Source organism: Paralichthys olivaceus, chromosome 2 (genome assembly GCF_024713975.1).
Source record: "Paralichthys olivaceus isolate ysfri-2021 chromosome 2, ASM2471397v2, whole genome shotgun sequence".
In the NCBI taxonomy this organism is placed as follows: domain Eukaryota; kingdom Metazoa; phylum Chordata; class Actinopteri; order Pleuronectiformes; family Paralichthyidae; genus Paralichthys; species Paralichthys olivaceus.
In genome coordinates, this window is record NC_091094.1 from 23,904,115 (window position 1) to 23,926,228 (window position 22,114).

A 22,114-nucleotide genomic window follows, 5' to 3' on the forward strand; every position below is an offset into this window, starting at 1 on the left:
ATAATCAGCATGCAACTACTGAGCACAATCTGAAGTGTTGCACCTCAAGAAAAACCTGATCAACCGCCAATGTCTTAAACCACTACTCTGCAAAAGACATTACTCTGCAACCCGGGATTTCACTTTATTAGCTTTTTTCACAACCAAAACTTCAGCAATCTTTAAAAGTGTTCACAAAAGCATTTTCTTTTTTTTCAGATTTGGAACAGTTTGTATAAAAAGTCCTTTTCAGAATCTTTAAGGAGGTCACTAACACAAAAGATGTACGCTTTAAAACAAGACACATTTTTCCCACTGCGGGTACCTCTTTAGCACTGTGTCCACTCCCCCATGCTGATAAATGTTGTTATTGTTCTAAACTAACAAATCCTAAAAACCTGAGCGCTGCACACAGGCTGATTTATAGTTTCATAAAACTTAATACGTAAATGATGCATTCCTCGCCAGGCTATTTCCATACTGTTTTACCTTGGGGTTTAAGTTGTGGACGCATGAGTTATTAAGCTTGACATGCTAAGATGTTATTTCTTTACTTGGCTCCAAAGCAAAAACTTGATTTTATATACACAGTCCACGGCTTATGGCTAAATGTTGCAGGCTATTAATGGTATGTGGCCAATAGGGAGATCTTTGTGTTCTTATCATTGATTCAGCGCTGAATAATTTATAATTCTTCTCAGGTGCTGCTGGATCTCAGCTCAAAGTTTTGTCCTCTTGAGCCTCAAGTGTTCTTGATCACTTTGACGTGTAGACAGCCTCATTCCTTTGTCAGGGCAGAGCACTTTTCATTTTAAGACACGCTTGTTTACTATTTATAGATCAAGCTCTGGAACGGAAGGCACAAAGGCAAGATATTTCTGAGGATGTTTGAAAAAAGAACTATTTTTTTGAACAAACAGGCTAACTGACTAAAGTGAATCATGTGTTGGTGGGCAAACGTTCTTCCTCTGGTTCCAGCTGGATGAGTCTTTGTGATGAGAGGAGAGCAGTTTTACTCTCCGTGTTGACTTTTGCTCTGTGTAGGAGCTGGACAAACTGCTTAGTCAGCTGTGAAAGCCCGCGCAGCAGCCTCCTCGGTGGACGCCGCAAACAGGGGTAGCTGGGCGACACTATAAATGGGTGATGCAAGTTGAAGATTACCTTAACCCCTATTAAAGGGATGTAAATAATATGCAGCCGAGTGGCGCTTCTCCCCAAATGAACTCTGTTGTTTCTCACTGGAACCTCTAACATGAGAGTTGCTGATGTAAAACTGTGAACTTTATGTAGAGTCCTGAGATGGTAGCACACAGACACATGCTGGGAAATTCACACAACACTTCATTGAAAAAGTGTACTCTTTAACTTCCATGGCATGTATCTGTCAAGTTAACACTGAAAGGTATCAATTTGGTTTAACTGAGTGTATTTGGAATTCTGAGTCACTCAAAAGTAAGACATTACAATAACATCATTCATGGTGCAACAGGATGACATTCACTTTTCCCCCTAAAGTCCAGACTTAATATTTAGCTCCGAGCATTCCATATTTGGACACACCGACAAGAACCGAAGCATCAAAACCACTGAGTTGCATTTTTTCCTCAGAGAGTCATACTTGATTAATCAGAGGTTTGGAGAATAAAGAGAATAAATGTGCGCTCAAGATGAGGAGAGAACCATCTGAGCAAACACTGAAAGAGACAGTGTGGGAGACAGCGAGACGAGAGAGAGTGTGAGTCTTTCAAAGTCAAAAGCAGCTCCTTGTCATTTCAGCATGATGGCAGAGAATGCTCTTGGAAAAGGCAAACCAGGAGTGTTATTTCACCGCCCCTCAACACAGAGTGAGTGGAGTCTCCAGTCTGGCCCCCTAGAGTTTCTGCATCATGTAATTTAATTCATGGGCTTCAAAACACAGCAAAGAGAGGCGGGGACACATAACCACAGCAGCCATTTATGAATGACGGTGATTTTGTGCGTTTACTGCCAGACAAATGAGTGCATAAACATCTGAAAAAACATTTCCAGCAATTGTGAGGGAAAAGTTAATCCCTGTTCTAGTCTGTAAACATTATGTACTAGAATACGAGCTTGCAGCGAGATCTTTAACATAGCCCTCGTCATACCGCTACCAGTGGTGGCCCTTTTATAGCCCTTGACCTCATCAGGTTGGCATGTCAACACAAAAAGGTGAGTATTTGTACTTTCTGTCCAGCAGAGCCACGTCTGAACTATTCTTGGAGACGTCATGGTTGCATAAATGGATTTTTACAATTGCAAAAAAAGTTAGCTTTAACTGCCAAGAAATATTACTAACAGCCATCATATGTAAGGCAGCACATCGAGATGAATAATAGATTTAGAAGTATTTCACGGACGTAGAGAACTGCACTGCAAAGAATCTGGGTAGAATTATGTGTTCTCGGTGGATGTGAACTCTTCGATCCTGCCCCCATCCTCCCATTCCTGTCCTGTCCTTCATTCCTTGTTAGTATCTGCACACTGAAAGGAATTTAACTTCTGTCACTGCAATGCGTCAGAGTGAAGTGAAAAGTCGGGGGTAAGCCCAATAGGTAAGCCACGGGGGCGGGTGTGCAAAAGCCTTGGCCCCCATGTGTGAAGCTGCACCGGAGTACCTGGCGAGCACCCAGCCTGACATCTGATTAACCCCGGCCTAGTTGGAAGGCTTCTGTGAGCCGAGTCAGAGGAAGGTCATAGATGAAAGAGACGTCCGATCCGAGCTTTGTCAGCCAGCCCCTAATATACAAGCTTATATAAATATTGACTAAATTCGTAGGGCCATGTAAATTGTTCTGTGGAAAAGAAGCAGAGAGATAGCTCACAGCACGCTTGATGGAGTCCTTTAGGCTTTGAACGTGTTTGAAAGTGTTGACTTTCATCACTTGATGAATCGCTCACCCTTCAAAGGGATCCCATGATAATGAACTGTGTTTGCCCACTTGAACGGACATGTGAAGTACATGCTGATGGTACGGTTTTAATGCACCTTCAGGAGAGATGAAAACCAAATCCAATCGCAAATGGATTGTGATCGATGACAAAGGCATTTGTCTAGACACATTTTGAAGGAGCCTTCAAAAGGTTGGCTCAAGTAAGGATTTGTATATTTGTCTAAAAACCTGCCTGATGACTCCTTGACAAATGATGTTGTGTAAATAAACTTGAGAGCAGATACAGCCCGGCTTGTATGAAGTCCTGTTCTTACGGTTGGAATGTTCTGCCAGAGACGAGCTTACGAGACAGTGATGGCGAAAAAAAATATGTCTACAGCCAGTCACATCCAGCTACTCAGTAAGTCTTTAAACAAAGGTCACAAAGCGCAGCACATTTGGTTCAGATCAGTGAGGTCGTGACCCGCACTGGGTTTATTTGGACCTTTGCACCAAAATAATCACAGGGCTCTGACTCTGCTGTGACAGACATTAACAGTCTGGAACCACTTCTCTCTCTAACCCCAACCTGAATCGTGAATTTAGGGGTTAGTCTGTGCCATGAACATTTCCTAATTATTGTTTGAATTATGTTTGAGTTCTGGAAGTGGAAATGTTTCTTGCAGCAGGAGTTAAGGCTTTTCTGGGGGCAGGAGAGTTTGTCAGTACTACGCACTGCGGTTGTGGTGTGTCTGCAGGAGCAAGGCGGCTACTTGGAGGTAAGGGACTGGGAGGAGGTCCAGATGAAACAGAAGTTTTCATTTTTTTGTTTAACCTATACCTCTATGTACAGTATTAGTTAATTAAGCCGCACATGTGGTTCTTATTTTCACTGAAAACATGTGGTGATAATGTTCCCAAATATTACAGCAACCATCACATTTTGTAGCTTTTAGAAAGTGGAGGAAATTTGTGACATCTGACCATACAAATGTAAGGGGGGACTTTGTCCTGGGTGGTGGTCCCAGCGGCATTCGTCTTATGTTGTGCAAGGCTGTTGTCTGAACACACTGAGCTGCAGCCTTGCTGTTCAGACTGCACCAGCTCAAACTCAAAAATCTGATAAAGGCCTTGTCTTGATGTGCCAAGGGACAGCTGGGAGAGGTCTTACATTTCTTTGGCTCGGATTCAAGGAATTTGAGTAGTGGAGCACAACGCATAGCCTTTACCTGAGATACCTCGTTTAAATCTTCAACTTCAGACTACAGCAGCTACGCAGGACAGCAAACCATACAGTTAAAAAAAGACGCTGAGGGTTTCACGTCAGACACGAATACACTGTTTCATCTCTTCTACTAATAAAAAATCCAAGATAGAGCTGGAGTTGTGTGTGTGTTTTTTCTAAGCCATAAGCCCAAAAATAAAGGGCCTTGTGTAAGATCCGCTGTGTGTGGAAACCAAGCCCCGGCACTCAGCATGCCTTCGCTGAGAGACAGCAGCTGTTGGCCTGATATAGCATGGCTAGAGAGCGAGAGGCCACCGCGTGAAAACCAGCCTTGTTCTTTCACAGGCTCCCTCTCTCTGAGAAAGACTACAGGTACTCTTCTTTAATAAAGGCACAAAAAGACGTTCATAATCTGACTCTTGGTATTGATAGATGAAAAAAAGACATTTTGGGATTTAAATTACAGAATTACATCAAAGTGATGTCTGTCCACAGTGTTTTCAAAGACAAACTCGGCGATGCCATTTCCAAATTCTGCTATCTTCATCTGCCCTGCTTCAGGTGGCTGGATTCCTGAACTCTCATATTTTTCTGTTGTTTTTGTTGTTATCACCAAGAGAGCGTGTCCCGGCAGAATAGGGCTAGATGATGCTATATGATATGAAAACAAAAGCGAACATAGATATCTGCTGTGGATCTAGACCGTGTCTGAGAGATGATGGTGACCTTGTGCTTAGAAAAGTCAGACAGAGCAAATCGAGAATTCAACCTTAAACCTAAGCCAACAGACACTGAAATAAAAAAGAAGAAAATTAGATGACAAAACTCAGTTTCCTTTCGGATTAAACATAAGACAAGCTTAAAACTTCATCTTTATATGAGTTGTATGATTGCATTCCACGTTTATGTTACAAGAGTTTAAAAAGGTTCATCTCAGTTTATGTGGACTCATCGATGCACACACACACACACACTGGAAGACCCGCTGCAGAGGAGAAGCCTCCCTGCCTTACCCTCGCAAAACTATTTTCCATCTTCCCTCTTGGCACTAGCAGCCTCCTTCCATTTATTTTCAAGGTAAACTGTCACAAAAGAAGGGAGCGTGGAAACTGTAGTGACAAAAGGCTTAATTTCCCTGTGCTTAAAAGTAAACCCACAGCAGCAGGGCTTATGGTGTTATGAGCATTGAAAAAAAAAAAAAAGAACCCACAATGGACTTACAAAGGCCTATTGTCCAGCCAGGATAGGCATGACGTTAGAGACATTACACTTTAAATTACTTCACTTTTTTTCTTTTCCTGGTCTGCTCCAACTTTGAGACTACTGTTTTCATAAAGTGGCAAAGAGGGAAAATATTCTCTTTTAAGTTCGCTGGGAGCTCTCCCTCAGGGGAATATCCTTTACCACCTGCACATATCAATCACACATTTGGCCAAGCGCTCAGCTGGAATACGGAGAGAAGACGAGGGGGGAAAAAAAATCTTTGAGGATCTCACTCCAAGACGTAGACAAAATGGCTGGCACTGTGCGTCCGCTGGCATACGTCTCTGATTAAATGCTACATATATTCTTGCTGAGGTTCTAATCAAAGCAGGCCTCTGTTAGCGGGGAGCACAGGTATCTTTATTGACACCTTGGCGTTGACCTTGGCACGGGGCTCTGCGCTCTCAGCCGGTGGTCCCGGGCTTCTCCTGAGCCTGCAAGTTATTTTCCCTGCCTAAGCACCGTCGTACTAATCTACAGGAATTTGTGGACAGAACCTATTCGACCCCATGTACAAGGTGTACCATTTTAAGTAGAGGACAAAATGCAGAGTGGATCAGCCTGACTAGAGGAGACAAGTTATTAAACATATGCTTTTCATAAAATTGCACGCTCGGCTCTGTTTTTTTCACTGCATAACTCAACACCTATTCACAAGTGGCCTCTGAATGGTGTGATTCAAAACCATAGTAGCGTCTAGCAAGTTATTCAGTGATGACTCAGGGAAAAGCTGTTTTTTTCTGGTTACTCGGTGATACAGAGCATATGGCATAGATCACTGCATATATACATGTGGAACTAGAAGACAAGGAAGTGTGCTCTTACAAGGAAAGCACCTGTATATTCTCAGGGAAGGGGAGTATGGGGAGAGAGAACACTTCACTTCCCACTATAGAATAACTCATCCTCAGAGGGTGGGGTGTCTGTGGGACGCGCCTGTAGAACATCTCTCTCCCCTTTTTTTTTTTTTAACTCCCTGTCCCTGAAAAGCCTGCTCAATGAGCCAACCCTGGCCGTTCCTCCGGGCTGTTTTTCTAAAGGGAAGAGGAAGTCTTGAATGAGACAGAGAGGTAACACTTGAAAAGGAACATCTCTCCCAGGGGAACAAGAGAAAGGGCAGTTCTGAGCAGCGTAACAGACGGAGAACCACGCTTAAGAACAATGTTTTCTATTTGCACACATTTGCATGAGAAAAGGCAGCGCAGCGGCCGTCGGTTCCACTTGCTGGCTGCTGAATGGAGGGGAGCTTCAGACCTCAGGGAGAGGCTGGGGAGACTGGGAGCGTTGGCGACTCTGTAGCGGGTTGTGTCATCGGGATTAGTCAGTAAAGTGAAGGAGGAAAAACAGAGCAGGTGTTCATATTCATTTTACACTGCAGACTAAATAAACATGTAAAGTTAAGGCACATGAGCCATAGTTCTATTCAGAAAATGTCTGTTGATGTGGTCCAATTAGCTCAGATATCACTGAACATCTGTCATGTACAGGAGGGACAATTATGCACGGTGATGTCAGCCCTGTGTGTTTTGCATCTGTTGAGTCCTAATGAAATCTAACATCTGTTGGCAGCGGCCGTGGCCTCAGTGCTGCAGCGTGCGGAGGCTGATTAGGCTCGCAAGGCTTCACTACAGTCTCCAGCTTGTTCTGAAGGTCGGACAGGCACATGAGATGTGACGGAGCGGAACACTTTAGAAAAGTCATGTGTGCAGAGATAAACCAGGCAAAGTGGTGAATGTTGAAGTGGCAGAATACATTTGGTGATTTAGTTCAATTTAAGCAGTTGTTGAAAATATGGAGTATTAGAAAATAGGCACCACGACCAGTAAATACAGGGAGAATGTGCAGGGAAACTTTTACTGTCGTTTTCAGTTAGGAGAAGCGCTGTGCATAATCCACAGGGAGTCTACAGCTATAAAAACTTTACATTTGAGACTTTTTAAGACCTTTTAATTCCACTTTAAATGAAATTTAAGACCAAACTTGCAATGGAAAAACACACCTGTAAATTAAAATGTACTTTCCATTAGACTCTGAGTACTCATCATTCACAAGCCAATTATCATTAAACTTGCCAATAAGCTAGTTAGAAGGCTGATTGGAAAGGCATTAGTTTAAATCATAAGGTTAACTAGAGACAGCCTAACGAGGCAGAGCATACCAGAGCTAAGGATTTGTCTTCTTCGTTGGTCTGGCACAGTAGAGACATTTTCGTGGTGACGTCCCTGAAAAAAATAAGACTGATCTAATTTGAATGGAAGAAAATGTAATATTTCTAAGGCCTTTTATTTGTAAAATTGAATTTAAGACATTTTAAGATTTTTTAAGGACATGCAGCCGCCCTGTATTAAATCAAATAAGCAAATGTCGAGCAAATACAACGCTGCTAATATGCACATATGTCACTATGTAAGTGATGTGATTCTTCGTATCGTACAGGTCAGAGTAATTTGCATTAAGTTGAGACTCAGTGCTTCAGACTGCTGAGTGCACGCCGAACCCGCTGCACCACATTCATCACACGCCGTCTCTAACTGATCCAGAAGCAAAGGCAGCAACCTGAGGCACGTCCCCTCACCTCACAGAGAATGTAAAGTACCTTAACACAGGCCAACTGGTGCTTTAATGCTAAAATAATTAGCTCTGACCCTGTCCCCCTCTATATCACCCTGCTGCCATTGTTGACTTTATTAAAGATGTGAGGAACAGTGAAGTTTAATGAGTTTAAGGGTTTGTACTTCAGAATGGAATTTATTGAGACATTAGGGGCAGACACGAGTTGGAGAAGCATTAAGAGAAGTTTTAAAAACTCAGATTTCACTATTGTGCATTCATGTCACTGCTAAAATAGAAAAAAAAGAAGAAACAAAAAAAGAGTTGAACCCACAGAACATGATTAACAGCCAGTTGGGTTAAAAGTCATTGGGAAAAGAAATGAAGTCCACTTCATCATCTCACTGGAGCGGCGTCTGTAACGGTTCCATATGAGAGGGGAGACAAGCGCACTCTGGCACTTTGACTGATGAGTGAAATCTATAACCTATAATCTCTGGAAGGACCCATGTTGGATCACACAGTGCCACACAGACCATGTTTAAATCACTGTCAGCCTATGGCCATTTCCATAGAAACAAACATCTGCTGCCAACAAGTCAAGAGACGGAATCTGTGTCATAAAGTAGGAAAGTCCCTCAATGTATCATCACCATGTTGGGACCGGTCGTAAAACACACTCGCAGGAATCCAGTTGTTGTGTCAGATTAGTCAACTCTACGCCTTGTTCCACTGAAATTATACATAATGTACTTTTCTGATAAAATGTAACTGGAAAACTCTTGACTCAAAGCTGCGTGCTTGTCAACATCTTGTGATTTATTCTGAAGCTCTACCACTGAGGCGTGGCAGCCGGTTTCTCCACCTAATTGATTTCCCTGCATGGAGCAATTCCCTCAATTACCACTCCTCATTTAGTTTTTTATCTTTGCTATAATAGAGCTCTATCTATCAGCTCTAAGTGGAATAAACATCCTCTATACAGAACTAATGGTAAGTAGTGTTATTTGATCTGATCGGACGACTGCAGTGAAGTATTTTCCTCTGAGTGTCCCTCAGACAGAGATGAGTCTCCAACATTTCTGCCTCGTCCGCAGCACAAACCAAAGATTTACAACTTTGAAAATGTAGAAACAGTTTTAAACTGTGGTCTACACACAACATAAACATAAATCTGGTGAAAAATGTCAACGCTTTTATTAAGATGATGGTTTTGGGGGATTGTGCCACTGTTTCCCATTCCCATCGCGTTCCCTTGTGAGATACATGCTGTGATCACATTAAATATTAAGAAAGCTACTTTGGCGTGTTGAATTATTTTGGTGCAGTTACAAAACTTTTTGGGAGCTGTGGTTACAAGAGGAACGGAATAAGAATCGACCACAGTGGAGATGCACATAAAATGTGTGGTAGAGACATTTTGCTGCCAATTTGACAAAAATATATTTTGTATATGATTGATATGATATGAACATTTAAGGCAGCAACTAATTCTTATTTTAAATATCTATTAATCTATTACTTTGGTAAAATACTATATATGTAAGAGAAAATAATTAAATTATCCTAACTGAGAAACTGAAACCATGCTTTGTATTTTTACTTTAAAAGGTCTAAAATTACAAATTTATTATAAAATTGGTTTCACATCAATGTCATGATTGTAGTTTTAATATTTTACATCCGTGCAGAAATTGAGGACCAAATGCTATGTGATCCCATATTCCCTCACATAAGGAGCTGACAGAATGTAACTGACAACTATTTTTGTAGCTGTTCTGGAACTCTTGAAAGTTGGAAAATGTACATTTGCAAGACAATGTAATTGGACAGAAAGCTTAAGAACAGCTTCTGAATGAATGAGGAGGTAGGAGGATTCTTATGTCAAACATTGTTTTCAAGGTCGAGAACTTTAAAAACCTCCCAACTCAAATCTCTCACTACCATAGGATCATGCATGTTTTAATGTTTGTTGGTCATGGATCAGTGAAGAAACAATGACGTGTGTTTTTAGTTTGTTAAGAGCTCATTGTACCGTTTGTTTTAGTAGTTTTGTTCAGATTCCAAGGCGTTTCAAATGTTATGTTAGCACCTTAACGCTAAAACTGATCTGAGTATGTGTCACGAATTTCTTTATTATGATTATCTGTTCATCAGTCTATTTATCTAAATATGGTGCCAAACGTTTTGCCTCAGGAATTTGAACATGCTCAGCTCTGCCCTGCTGGACAGAGAGAGGGAGAGAGTCACTGGTAAGGACAGAGGTAGAAAGGCAGAGAGAGAGAGCGAGTGGGCGGTGATTAACATGCTGCAGTCAGGATGCATTTCAGAGGGGCACTGGGAGGAAACGACGGGCCATTACGGCACAACTAAGGGTCTGTTAATCAGCCTATTAGGGTTTAATTGAGGGTAGTTAATTAGGAGTCAGTGGGCAGTCTGTGCTCGGGGGTCAGGGGCTGACATGAGAAGCAGCTGGCAGAGCAACCTGAGCCGATTGTTGCTGATCCATTTACACAAGGCCTGTGATTGATTGGCAGGAAAATTAGCCTTAATTACAACTGTCTATTTCTGCCCCCGTCAAAACCTTTCAGGAGTCATAAATAAAGCCTCTAGCTCCGATGAACAAGGAGCCGGCTGAGACCGTGCTGGAGCAGAGCAAACACATTTACAGTAAGCCCAGACCGTACGTCTCCGTAAAAATCATCAAGTGTCGGCTCGCCTTTGAGGACGCAAGCTGTTTAAACTGAGTGGAAAGTACAATATTCTGTGTGTGGCGAGGGACAGACACAAAAGCCGCCTTTTGGCTGGAGCAAAGCATAAGCTCACCTCACACCATCTCTAGACTGGGACAACTCCACATCTTAAAAACTTTTTTTTCTCTTCCCCCCCCCCATATGGAGCATGGGAAAACAAAGATGTGCTTGTCTTCGCTTCTTAAAACCAGCTCAGCAAAGGGCAGCAGCATGCAGCTACCACTAGAAGCTGATTAAACTGACTCTTTAAAGTTAGATTTGTTGTTAATGTCCTGCTCCTGCCTCAGCTGGACCACGGGGCACAGGAATGTGGCTCACTGCTAGGATTGGCCCCGCTTAGCCTGGGGTGGATTCGTCCCGTCTATGGGCCAGACAGAAGCAGCGGAGCGGGGCCACATTCTGCCTGGCCTGCCCATCTGGGGAATAAACACACTGCCTGCGCAAGGGCCAAAATCTAATAAAGAGTCTGACAAAGGGCCGCTTCTTACCTCAGAAATGCCAAACAACATGTGATCCCCTTAGAGAAACAACTTCTATGTGTGTTCCTCATAGCCCTGCGGGTCAGAAATAACACCTAAAGGACTTTTGGCACATGTCCTGCTGTGGATGCCATGTGCTGCAATGACTTATTGGTGACAGTAGGAGTGAAGTCAATCGCACCATTCTCCCATTCACTATTCAACCAGACATGTTATTTATCTAGGACGATTGATGGCGTCCTAAAATCACCTTTAGTGAAACAGTGAAAGCCTGACTGACATGGATTTTTGAGAGCCGATACCAATTTTAGAGACTTAAAATTTCCCAATTAAACCACAGATTGTCCAAAATATATCTATTTTTAAAAATGTGTGATGATTGCTAACAAGTCGTCAAATCCTCATGACAAAGAAATGTGACAGATGCTTTTTTTCCAGGATATTCTACAGTTTAAATATAAACTTAAATAAATAACACACAAATACAACAAATAAAAAGAACATGAATTATTATAATATTTGTATGTAAACTAAACAAATGCACATATCTGCATCCGCATTGCTTAGTCTGTAAAATAGAAGTTTTCATATTGGCAAACATAATCTAATACTCATAGGCTCAAATAATAATATCGTCCAAAATTATCGACCAACTGTTCGAGGTCGTTCAGGCTCTGGAAACTAAATAAACTTCTGCAACCAAGACTGAACACAACAATCATGAGTGGAACCATCAGGTAAACAGTTTCACTCGAACTTGTAAAATGATGCTTGAAAGTAGCACTGTGTTATATGCCATAAAACACATACACACCAGCACTGATCATTCACTAAATCGACCATATAACTGACCTGACTTTTTCTTATGAGAATAATACCTGGAATGTGTAAAGGGAAACCATTAGCCATGATTGGCAGAAAAATGCAGCGATTTGCTTCAGACTTCTCACAAAACCCTTCAAATATCTCAATACTCCACACCCTCCAGAGGAATAAAGGCTCATTGACATGCACGCCTCCGACCCGCCTCCAACAGAGATCGCCTCACATTTCTGTCAGTCACTGCTAAGTGCTATCTGGCTTGGCTTTTAAGCTGTCTCTGGCCTGGTGATTTGATACTTAAGTAACTGCGGGGCAGTTTGAGGTGTTTAGTGGCTCACTGTGGGTAACCTCGCAACTCACACGGCTAATGACAAGAAAGAAACAACATGTGCTGCCTGAAAGAGGGTCACAGTAACATGTTTGAAATATAGATGTGAAATACCAATTTAGTTTAAAACATTTACAATGTTATTAACTTAAGCCTCATAGATTTTTTTAATAATTAGCAGTATAAGCTGTAGTGATATGCTATTAAGACCAGGATCTATCAAGCATAATAAAGTTGATCTGTTCATCAAAGTCTTCACTTTTATCCCCTCGCCACCAATAAAGTCGCTGAATTTAGAGCAGCCTCTTTTGCATTTCAGACACATTTAATTGTGACCCCTAGCATTGTTTCACCACATTCCTCCTGCACTTCCTCAAGCTAATCAAGCAAAATAAAAATAAATGCATAATGCATCTCAAACATGTTGAATTAACAGATGTAACCGCCAGTTAATCCAACTTGCATCATCTATTACAAAACTGTGCCAGCATAAACATGCCTGCTATTTTTGGCTCCAATTTTTAAGACACCCTGTCGCATGTTGAGAACTTGACACTGAATAAAAACATTATTGTGTTGATTGCTACCCTTCCAATTTTTCACTGTCCAATTCAAATGACTTTATATAGTCGGGACACTATCCTGTTGGTTAGCCCCTCATCCAAGCCCAAAAACAACACACAACCCCATCCTCCATATTGGAACAGGCATTTCCCAATGTCAGTTTATTTTAGAGTAGTTGTTGCTGTTCACCCTCGGCGACCTGGGAATGTTTGCTGAGGATTTACAAGGCGACATTTACAACAGCAGCCCGGGCGTCTCCATTCTCTTCCTATTTTCACACACAGGAGCCCACACAGAAAACATCCCCTTCACCCTGAGAGCTCCTGCACAGTCATTCTGCTATTGCAACATGGCTTTAGTCATATTGCACGAGCAAAACAGGCTCATCTTAGTGGGAAAATGTACATACTCAGAAATCATACATCCGGCAACACCTAATGTGAGGCGAGAGAGAAAACAAAATGCAAGGGTTCCATTAACATGGTATATATTTTCTAAACAACACGCAAGTACACAATCAATAAATCATGATATGAAAGTATAACATGGCTAAAGAAAAACCCCTCCATTCTCCACCAGTCCCACTATCAAACTGAATCCAAACTTTTTTATCTAACCGTGGCAGACAGATCCCGACAAGAAGGAGCAGAAGCAAACACACCTCAAGGTTTTTAGGAGAAAAATGTCTGGATGAACAAGGAGGCATTCATGTGCTGGATCATACCAGCCTGTAGCTGCGCTAGAGGACAGCCATCTGCTATCACACTCCCCCGCTAAGAGCCTGATATAGAAGGAGTAGCTGTGGATCATCATGTACATGTTACATCCATATAGACTTACTGGAACTAACACCTCTGCTGGAGGAAGAGAAAACAGCGCTACGGCTCTTGACTGAGCTGTAGTTTTTTCTGCCTCCTCAAGTGAACATGCTTTTCACTTCTCCATGTAACATGATTGTCCTTTTGCAGAGCAGCTGATCCCCACAGCAGTGGCTGTCAGAAGCAGCATTTCATGTGTTTGAGAAAAAGACAAACATTTTCCATTTAACCATCGTGGAAAATTACAGTATTGGTACTAAAAATCACGTATAAGTAGTTTCAGAGTTTTCTAATCTGTGCCAAAGAGGTTATGTTTTGTTTGTTTGTGAGCAGGGTTATGCAAAAACTACTCAACCAATTTCCATTAAAGTTTGTAGAGGGGCGGAGCATTACGCACGGGAGACCGCATTATACTGTATTTTGGTGGTTCCAAGAATTTTATTCCCCAATTTCTTTAACATTGCAACATTTCCTTTAATTTCTCAGACAATGAAAAAAAAACATGTTTACATCTTCACTTTGGTGCAGATCCAAATAAAAATGCACTCATCACTGTTATTTATATTAACAGTATGTGAGACAGGTCTTTTAAGTAACCATAACCCCGAACCCTAACCAGTGAGAATGATAACCAAACTCTTCCATTAGCTCATTGTTTTGGTTTTCCAGCCAGCAAGTTATTTTCAGTGGAAAATCACTGGATTAATCCACAGTTTGCTGCATACTAGCTTACGAAAAATGTGAAGGATTTAGCAGATAAAGAAACAGATATTTCCTGACGACCAAACCAGAGCTAAAAAGACAAAGAGCATTGGACTCATTCTTTGGGACTTCTGTAATATGACTCCAAATGAAATGCAAACGTTGTTCTGTGTCTGCTGAATATGTAAACAAGGAAGAGCTATTGTTAACATATTCATCATTCCAACAATGTGTCTGTGTTGTGTTTTGAGTTTGTTCCACTACCACAATGTGTCCAAAAGAAGAGTAACATTTTAAACTATATAATTCAACCACTTTTTGGAAACCATTTTAAAGCAATCTGAAAAGTTTTAACTGACAGACACATCTCAGCTTAAACAGACAAGAGATAACTCAACCTTTGCACGGAGGTTTACACTGGTGATTCAAGCCTTTACACTTTGTCAATGCCAATTCACAGTGAAGCCATCCATTAAATGATGGATTGATCATAACCATTGTGGCCAACAGCAACCTTGGTTATAATGAACCTCTGCGCAGACTGTAAGATTAAGAGCTGCATGTAAAAAACATTTGTAGGCTTCTCCTTTTCTAAAGCTCCACAAGATTTTAAACAGGACAACGTTACAAACTGCTGGTTTCAGCCCACAAGTTCAAAACACGAAGATGAAACTGCCTTTAGGTGCTTGGGATTAAATTCCTTTGATTCACCATTGTCAACCCCAGATCCAATCACCTGAGGTTAAAGATGCAACCCATGAACCCATAAACATGTCACAATGATGTTGCATTTCATATTGTGATCTGACAAATCATGACAAGGACATATTTTGCTTGAACAACCTAACAAAGGAAAAGTCTTCGAAATACGAACCACCTCTTCTATCAGGTTTCCCAGCTGATGAAAAGCTCCAATGTGGAACAACAAGTCTTTACTGTCTATACATTTCTATTTCAATGGCTGAATGATTTATTTTGTTGGTTTTTGTCCACTAATCCCTCATCTCTTGTAAAGAATAGGTCACTTAATAGGGTGCTTTGCTACCTCCTTAGGCTCTTCACGTCCTCTGCTCTCATGTGTTCTCCTTGTCGAAGAGATTTCGTGACTTCATTCACAATGGCTCAGAAACAAGACAAACACAAGTGCAGCATTATCCTAAAGCAAAATACGTGAATGGCTGTGAGTGGCTATCTCAACACTAGATCCACCAAAAGATATGGTCTCAAGTAACAAAATACAGCAACATCTGGCCCATTAACATGACTAAACCCAACCTTGTTGTGCTCACAGATGCACGCAAGCTCGTAAAAACAGACACTTCAGATGGACGCAAAGACACTCATTCATGTTCGTCATCTTGCTAGTGGCCCAAATGTCTCTTTTTGACCTCGAAACACCAGGATCCAAGTGAACTGCTGGCTCAACCTGTTAGGGGATCTCATGACAGATCTCAGGTTGCAGTGAGCTTTGGGACCCTTTATTGGGTTACTTAAATTTAAAAGAGGATATGTCACATCCTAGGTATGGTGTTGCAATGATTACAACATTATTTAGAACCCCAGGGTGAGGTAAGTTGTTTGCATTTGACTGCATGAATGACAGAATAGAACAGTCAACAAAGTCCAGATGTTGGCATCTTCTTTTCTTTTAAACACTTTCCACAAACATCTCTGCGAGCGATGTGATGGTCAAAAAGCTCCGGGGGCAATTTCTCTTTTGACAATAAGGCTTATGACAAACCATATTTGTCACCCTGCGGCGCTTGGTAATACACACTCGTAATCCACATAAATCTCTCTGTTCAATGCAGCCATTGTGTGAGATCCTGGCTGACAACTGTTCTATAAAAGCAACCTTTGTAATGTTGAGTTTCTCGACGCATCCCTCAAGTTGACCTCGGGGTGAGCCGGCTCTTCCACATGAGATTCTGTTTAAAGGCGAGAGAAGGACGCTACACGGCAGCACTGTCATGAGGGATTTGTCAGCGAGGAAGCGAACGCGGGGCTTCGTCTCACTCAGCAAAACCAAAGACAGACACCCTCGCCTCAGGTTTATCTCGGCATATCTGCAGTGATGCCCCTTAACAAAAGCTTTGCCTGAGTGTTGATTGGTAGAAGTATATGTTGAAACTTCAGCTGTCAGGATTTACCATCTCAAGCTGAAATAAAAGCCCAAAATGTAAAATGCTCATGCGATGCGTCACATTTGCTGCTTCCAGCCAGAGTTTCATTTCCAGAGGTCACTGGAACAGAAATATTGAGTGATGGTCTCGTGCTTCCTCGCTCTCGTCATCTTTATAGGGCAGACAGCAGCTGTCACATAATCCAAGTTCCACATCTACACTACATTGACTTCCACATTGTTTTCCTGCTCCAGGAAACACGACAGGGTGGCCTACACATACCTCTATTATTCTGTCGTGGATCTGAAGGCCTTCTTCCTTGTCCGCTGGACCATCCTCGACGATCTTGGATACAAAGATGCCTTCATTTGAAGTGCTGTCATTATCATCCTGTGAAATAAACAGCAGTTATTATCTCAAACATAATTAAAGCACAGAGCTCAAATTGTTAAGGAGAGAAGTAATGTGAACAAAGGGTGGGCGATCATCACCCAAACTATATCCCTTATTAACACATGATCCATCTGTATTGTGACCTTCCTTCCCAGTTTTGACTTGTACTGGAGAGAATATCCTGACTCCACTCATCCTGTGGACAAAATATTCCATTAACAAAATGGTCATAAAAACCAGAGTTAAACTTTCTTTTGAATACTAAACAAAGCAAAAATCAGTCAATCATAACACTGAACCACTGAATAACAAAAGATCTGTTTGACAAATTAAATAGAATAGATGCTTTTATCCATTTTTTGGACTGCTCTAATGCCTCAGTTATGTTCTTCTTGTCAGATGCAGATGGGTGCGGTCTGAGTGAAACACAATCATTGTCCGACAAAGTTGACAGATAGAAATATCAGACTGAACCACACTACTGACATTTGGACCTTTTAGGCACCAGCTCCTCGTGCTCTTGCTGTTATTTCACAATGGATAAACATATATTATGCATGAAAGAGATCAATTCTGGCCGGTCTGAATAGCCATCCAGGGGTTAATCTTTTTGTTGGTTTGTGAATGTAGCACGGATCGACACTCAGGTACTAAGGAGTAGGACATAACACGTTGTGATCTCTACAATTTGTTTGAAATATTATAAATCTTAATACATTAATTATGTAATTATAAATGTTGGATGTCTTTAAGATCGTGAACGATATGAAATCATCAGATCGCCCACCCATTCTGACATTTGAACAAACATTGAATAAATAAATCTACTTTTAAAAAGCTCAGGCATTTCATGTAAACATTCACGGAGGTTGAACTCACCAACCAAATACCTTTCGTGGGTGTGTCTATATTAAGACTGAAATATTCGAAACAGTCTGTATAAACGATAAATAGTAATAATAATGACATTATTTCTTTTAAGTTTATAGACTGATCTTTGCTCCAGACTGAAGGTTGTTGTTTTAAACATAGATAATAACCTTTTATCAATCTGACGTAGATCAATTATGTGTTATACTTCCTAAGCATTATATCAATTTATATAGAACATTTGTTATAACGCTATTGATGATCATGAAAATCTAAATCACAATAATTATTGACATTGTTTAATTGCCCAGCCCTATTGTTGATATTTAATAACAAAAAATTATTATTTTACTCACCCCTATTGAGTTGTACAGAACAGAACAATGGCACACAACAGCAATGTAAAGGGACACTTAAGGAGACCCCACAGTCACAGTGCCAACTCTAATTAGTAATTTCTGCTCTGCTTCCTCTTTCAGTGGCATCACATACAGTGAATTTACAGCAATGCTTCAACAAGCTCACTCCTCTGCCTTACAATTACTCCTATCTTGAGAGCTGTGGACAAACTAGCCCTTGTAGAGACCACAAAACCTGACAGCTGATTGCTCTTACCAAGCAATGCCAAAATAACAGCCACATGAAACGCCCTTGTCAGAGCCTACAGGGATATTAGCTATTTCCATTTTAATGAATAGCTTCTTACACAGACTGTTGATTTGAGGCTAGCAGCGAAAGGGAAGAAAAAGCTAAGTATCATCTCCACTCTCTTTTGGTTGAGTTTGATACATGGGTTCTGTCACAACAGCAAGCAAGACTGCAAATCTACCAGACCATGGAGTCGGGTACCAACAAAAAAAAAAACAAACAGTTTTTATAGTTTCCTGCAATAGAAAGTTGTGTTAAATATCACTACAGAAATGTGCGTCACTGTGGCTGTGGAAAAAGTGCCCCGTAACAGTTTGAGTGCAGTCCCGGTGCAATGGATACGGGGGAACACCATTTCAGTAGGACCAGGCAGAAAGGAGATCCATGTATGGAAGACAGAGTGGAAGCCAGCGTTAAGATATTTTCAACCCGTCACTCAGCAGACAAGCGGCGTCATTAATGACTTTCACTTCAGAGCCTCGAGGCAGGAAACATTGTGGCTGTGAAAGGTTCAGGGCGGAATAAGAGACCCTTTCCTCCCCTCTGTGTTTACCTCACCACCGAAATCCCCTCAATTAGAGACAAAACAACTGCGGTCGAAGCCATAATCCCAGATTTAACTCTCATAAAACTAATTATACTTTTTTTAATCTGTGATGCCAAATCCGCTAAACCAGACCAATATATAAACACAATAAAACTTGATAGATGCGGTCCATCTATCCACAGACTACAAAACACATGCATGACTAAGCTGTGTCAGTCAGTACACAGAGAGCTTGTGGTGCTCTTAAGTATGTGCTATTCATTCCTGGGTTGCCATATGACACTTGGCTGATCACCGAGGGAGATGAAAACCTCCAAGATCGCTCGGCTTTTAACCTACCGCGCATGGCCTTCCTCCTATGATGTTAAAACCCAGAGATCCGCCCTCACGAAGAAGGACAACCGTCATGCTTTTAGTCTCGCCTTCCTACGGACAGACAGAGGAGAGACACGTGAACAAAGATGTGGCAGGAGGTAATTCATAATAATCTATCATTAGCTCCAGGTGAGCAACAGATTGATTGAGCCGGCTACGTGGTGAGGAAGAACAGGACATAGAAGAATATTTCCTTATTAGCAGATAATTGAGGGGTTGAAACACATAAAATTACAGATAGAGCACTGTGCAGGGGCAGGAGCAAGTTAATGACACCATTCCCTGCACATTAAGGAGAGTAACTGAAAAGATTGGCCTAATGACACCTCTTTATTCCCATCTTCACTTGGGCTGAGCAGATAATCAATTTTATAGCAAAACTGCAATTTCGAAGAGGGCAACCTCGAGAGCTTCAAGATAACAACTCACACAGTTAACAATGCCCTACAAGCTGTAGGAAATTAAAGATTTAAATGCAGCTGTATATGTCACCGGCTATAATGACAACTGTTGCTGGCAAATGGTCTTGAAATGGATCGGGTATTTTCCCTCTAGTAGCTCAGCTCTAAACTTCGCCGTACTCCAAGCTTAGCCCAAAGAGTAAAAGTGACAGTTTCAAAGAGGAGCCGCCAGCCCTTCCCTCCCGCAAACCGTTGTCCTATGTAAATTAATACACCAGCAGACCTCTTACCCGGGCGCAACATGACATGAAGATCGCTGGGAAACTTGCAGAGTCAGCTCTTAATCTGTTTTTTTAAGCAAGACTTAGAGGGGAGTTATGAGGTAACATAATTTCAGCTGCCACTCCAGTATGCTGCTGCATAGTGGGACTAAATATAAAGCAGATATTATTGGCATGTACAGTGCCCTCACTGCCATATAGGCTAAAACGACCGTCATGTGCCTGTCGGGTCGTGCTGGAATGTCCACTCCTGCACAGTGTCATGGACACATTAGTGACACATGCTTCCGAATTATGGTCTCTACAGACGTTATTGTCAACAAGAGGAGAGCTGGCCATAAGGTGGAAACTGAGTAGGATATGACTGGGAATTTAACAAAAATAAAACGACAGGATAATTAAGCTGAATCTGCCACAAGCCTCAAAACAAGCCGGAAGAATTTTAAAGGTGTTTTCACATGTCGTCCACGAGAGCCATTAAAATGAACTCAGAGTAATTAAGCAGAGGTTTTTTTCCACATCTGCAAACACTCGAGCTAAACTCTGATCTGAGTGAATCTCTTCAGGAGGTTGTGCATTTCCTAAAACTTTAGGTATGCCTTGGTGGTAAAAAATGAAATGTCCTTAAGACCAAATCAAGATCATGTGGACATCATTTAGGGAAAACACGTGTCAAGTAAACAAACATTAAACTTTACTAGAGGAGAATAGAGAGGAGGAAGAGGAGGAAGGAGAAGAAGAAGAAGAAAAATAGGAAAAAGAATGAAGGGAAGTAGAAGAACAAGGAGGGGAAGAAGAAGAGGAAGAAGGAGAGGAGGAAGGAGAGAAAGAATGAGAGGTAGAAGAGGAGCAAGAAGGAAAAGAGGAAGGACAGAAGGTGGAAGAAGAGGAAGAAGGAGAAGAAAGAGAAGAAGGAAAAGTGTAAGAAGGGGAAGAAAGACAGCTGGAAGAAGGAGAGAAAAGGAGGGAGGATAAGAATAATCAGAATAAAGGAAAGAAGAAGAGGAATAAGAAGAAGACAAAGAAAAAATAAGAAGAGCACAGATAGGAAGCAAAGTTGCAGTGAAACTTCAGTCTGCTGCTCTCTGGTGACTTGGCACACTCGCAGTGAGCCTTCACCTCAGCACCAGTCACACTTTCCGAGTCTGTCCTCCGTCACACTGCCTTCTCCTCCGTCTCCCTCCTCTCAACATAGAGCATCTAATTATAGTGTAGGTACTAAGATCTAGAACGGAAAAGGAAATATTGATTCATGAACTATTGGCCTGAGAGCCAAGAGGCAGAAACTCAGTGACCTGGTCATCTGAGGGCTTTCAGCTTGGGCAGGAAGATACGATGGATTTCAAATCAATTAGGAGATAAGTACTCAGTGAAGATGATGCATGTGTTCAAAGGAAACAGCAGCATCATCAATTTCTTGAAGGGTTGTACTTCTACAAGCCATTTATTAATTTCATATCCAATTGACACCCATGCGTGAGAGATAACTAATGGAGCACATTAGTCTATTAACTTTTCTTGTAGATTCATGCTTTAAAATGAGTCCACAATTAGCCTAATCAGATTGGGCCCCTGATTACCCAGATCAAATTCAATGCAGCTTCAATCTGTCTGATGTCTTGTGATTTTGATAGATGCTCTTTATCACATCACGGAAAACACTGTCGTCCGCAGCAGCTACAGAGGAGGCTCGGTTCAGAACAGAGATCTATGGCTGAATGGAAAGTGTGACAGCAGTTCTAGCAGCCCTGAAGTGAACCATAGCCAGATCTGAGCTCTTTTTTGTTTTCGCTTTGGTTTATCGCCCTTCCTCGCTCACCGGAGAAGTTTAACATGTTTTAAAAAGGGCTATTTTTGGAAACTTCAGTCAGTTATTCCATGTAGCCAGGCCACCCTGATCTCCCTCGCAGTAGGCGTCTGATTTGAATGTCTTAAGAAAACGTTAAAACCCACCATCTGGCTGAGGAAGCGTTAAGACGGAGAGTGACAGACACTCAAAAACAAAGTAAAGTAGGTTACCCGTCAGACGTCGCATGAAATGATGGGTCTGTATTCACTCTTTGACAGTGATTCGAGGAACAAATATGTCACAGCAAATCTGC

General features: G+C 41.6%; 1 protein-coding gene across 2 annotated transcripts in view; it reads right to left on the reverse strand.

Annotated features, from left to right (window-relative positions):
* The window catches only part of pdzrn3b (PDZ domain containing RING finger 3b), a 96,215-nt gene that overhangs the window by 69,843 nt on the left and 4,258 nt on the right, over window positions 1–22,114 (reverse strand). The window contains exons 2-3 of one of the 2 annotated variants that reach the window (XM_069512784.1): window positions 19,295–19,381; window positions 16,780–16,887 (exon numbers count right to left, since the gene is read on the reverse strand). In XM_069512784.1, the coding sequence (XP_069368885.1) occupies window positions 16,780–16,887; window positions 19,295–19,381 (195 nt within the window). The remainder of the gene's footprint in view (window positions 1–16,779; window positions 16,888–19,294; window positions 19,382–22,114) is intronic. The other variant, XM_069512790.1, reaches the window with a different exon arrangement.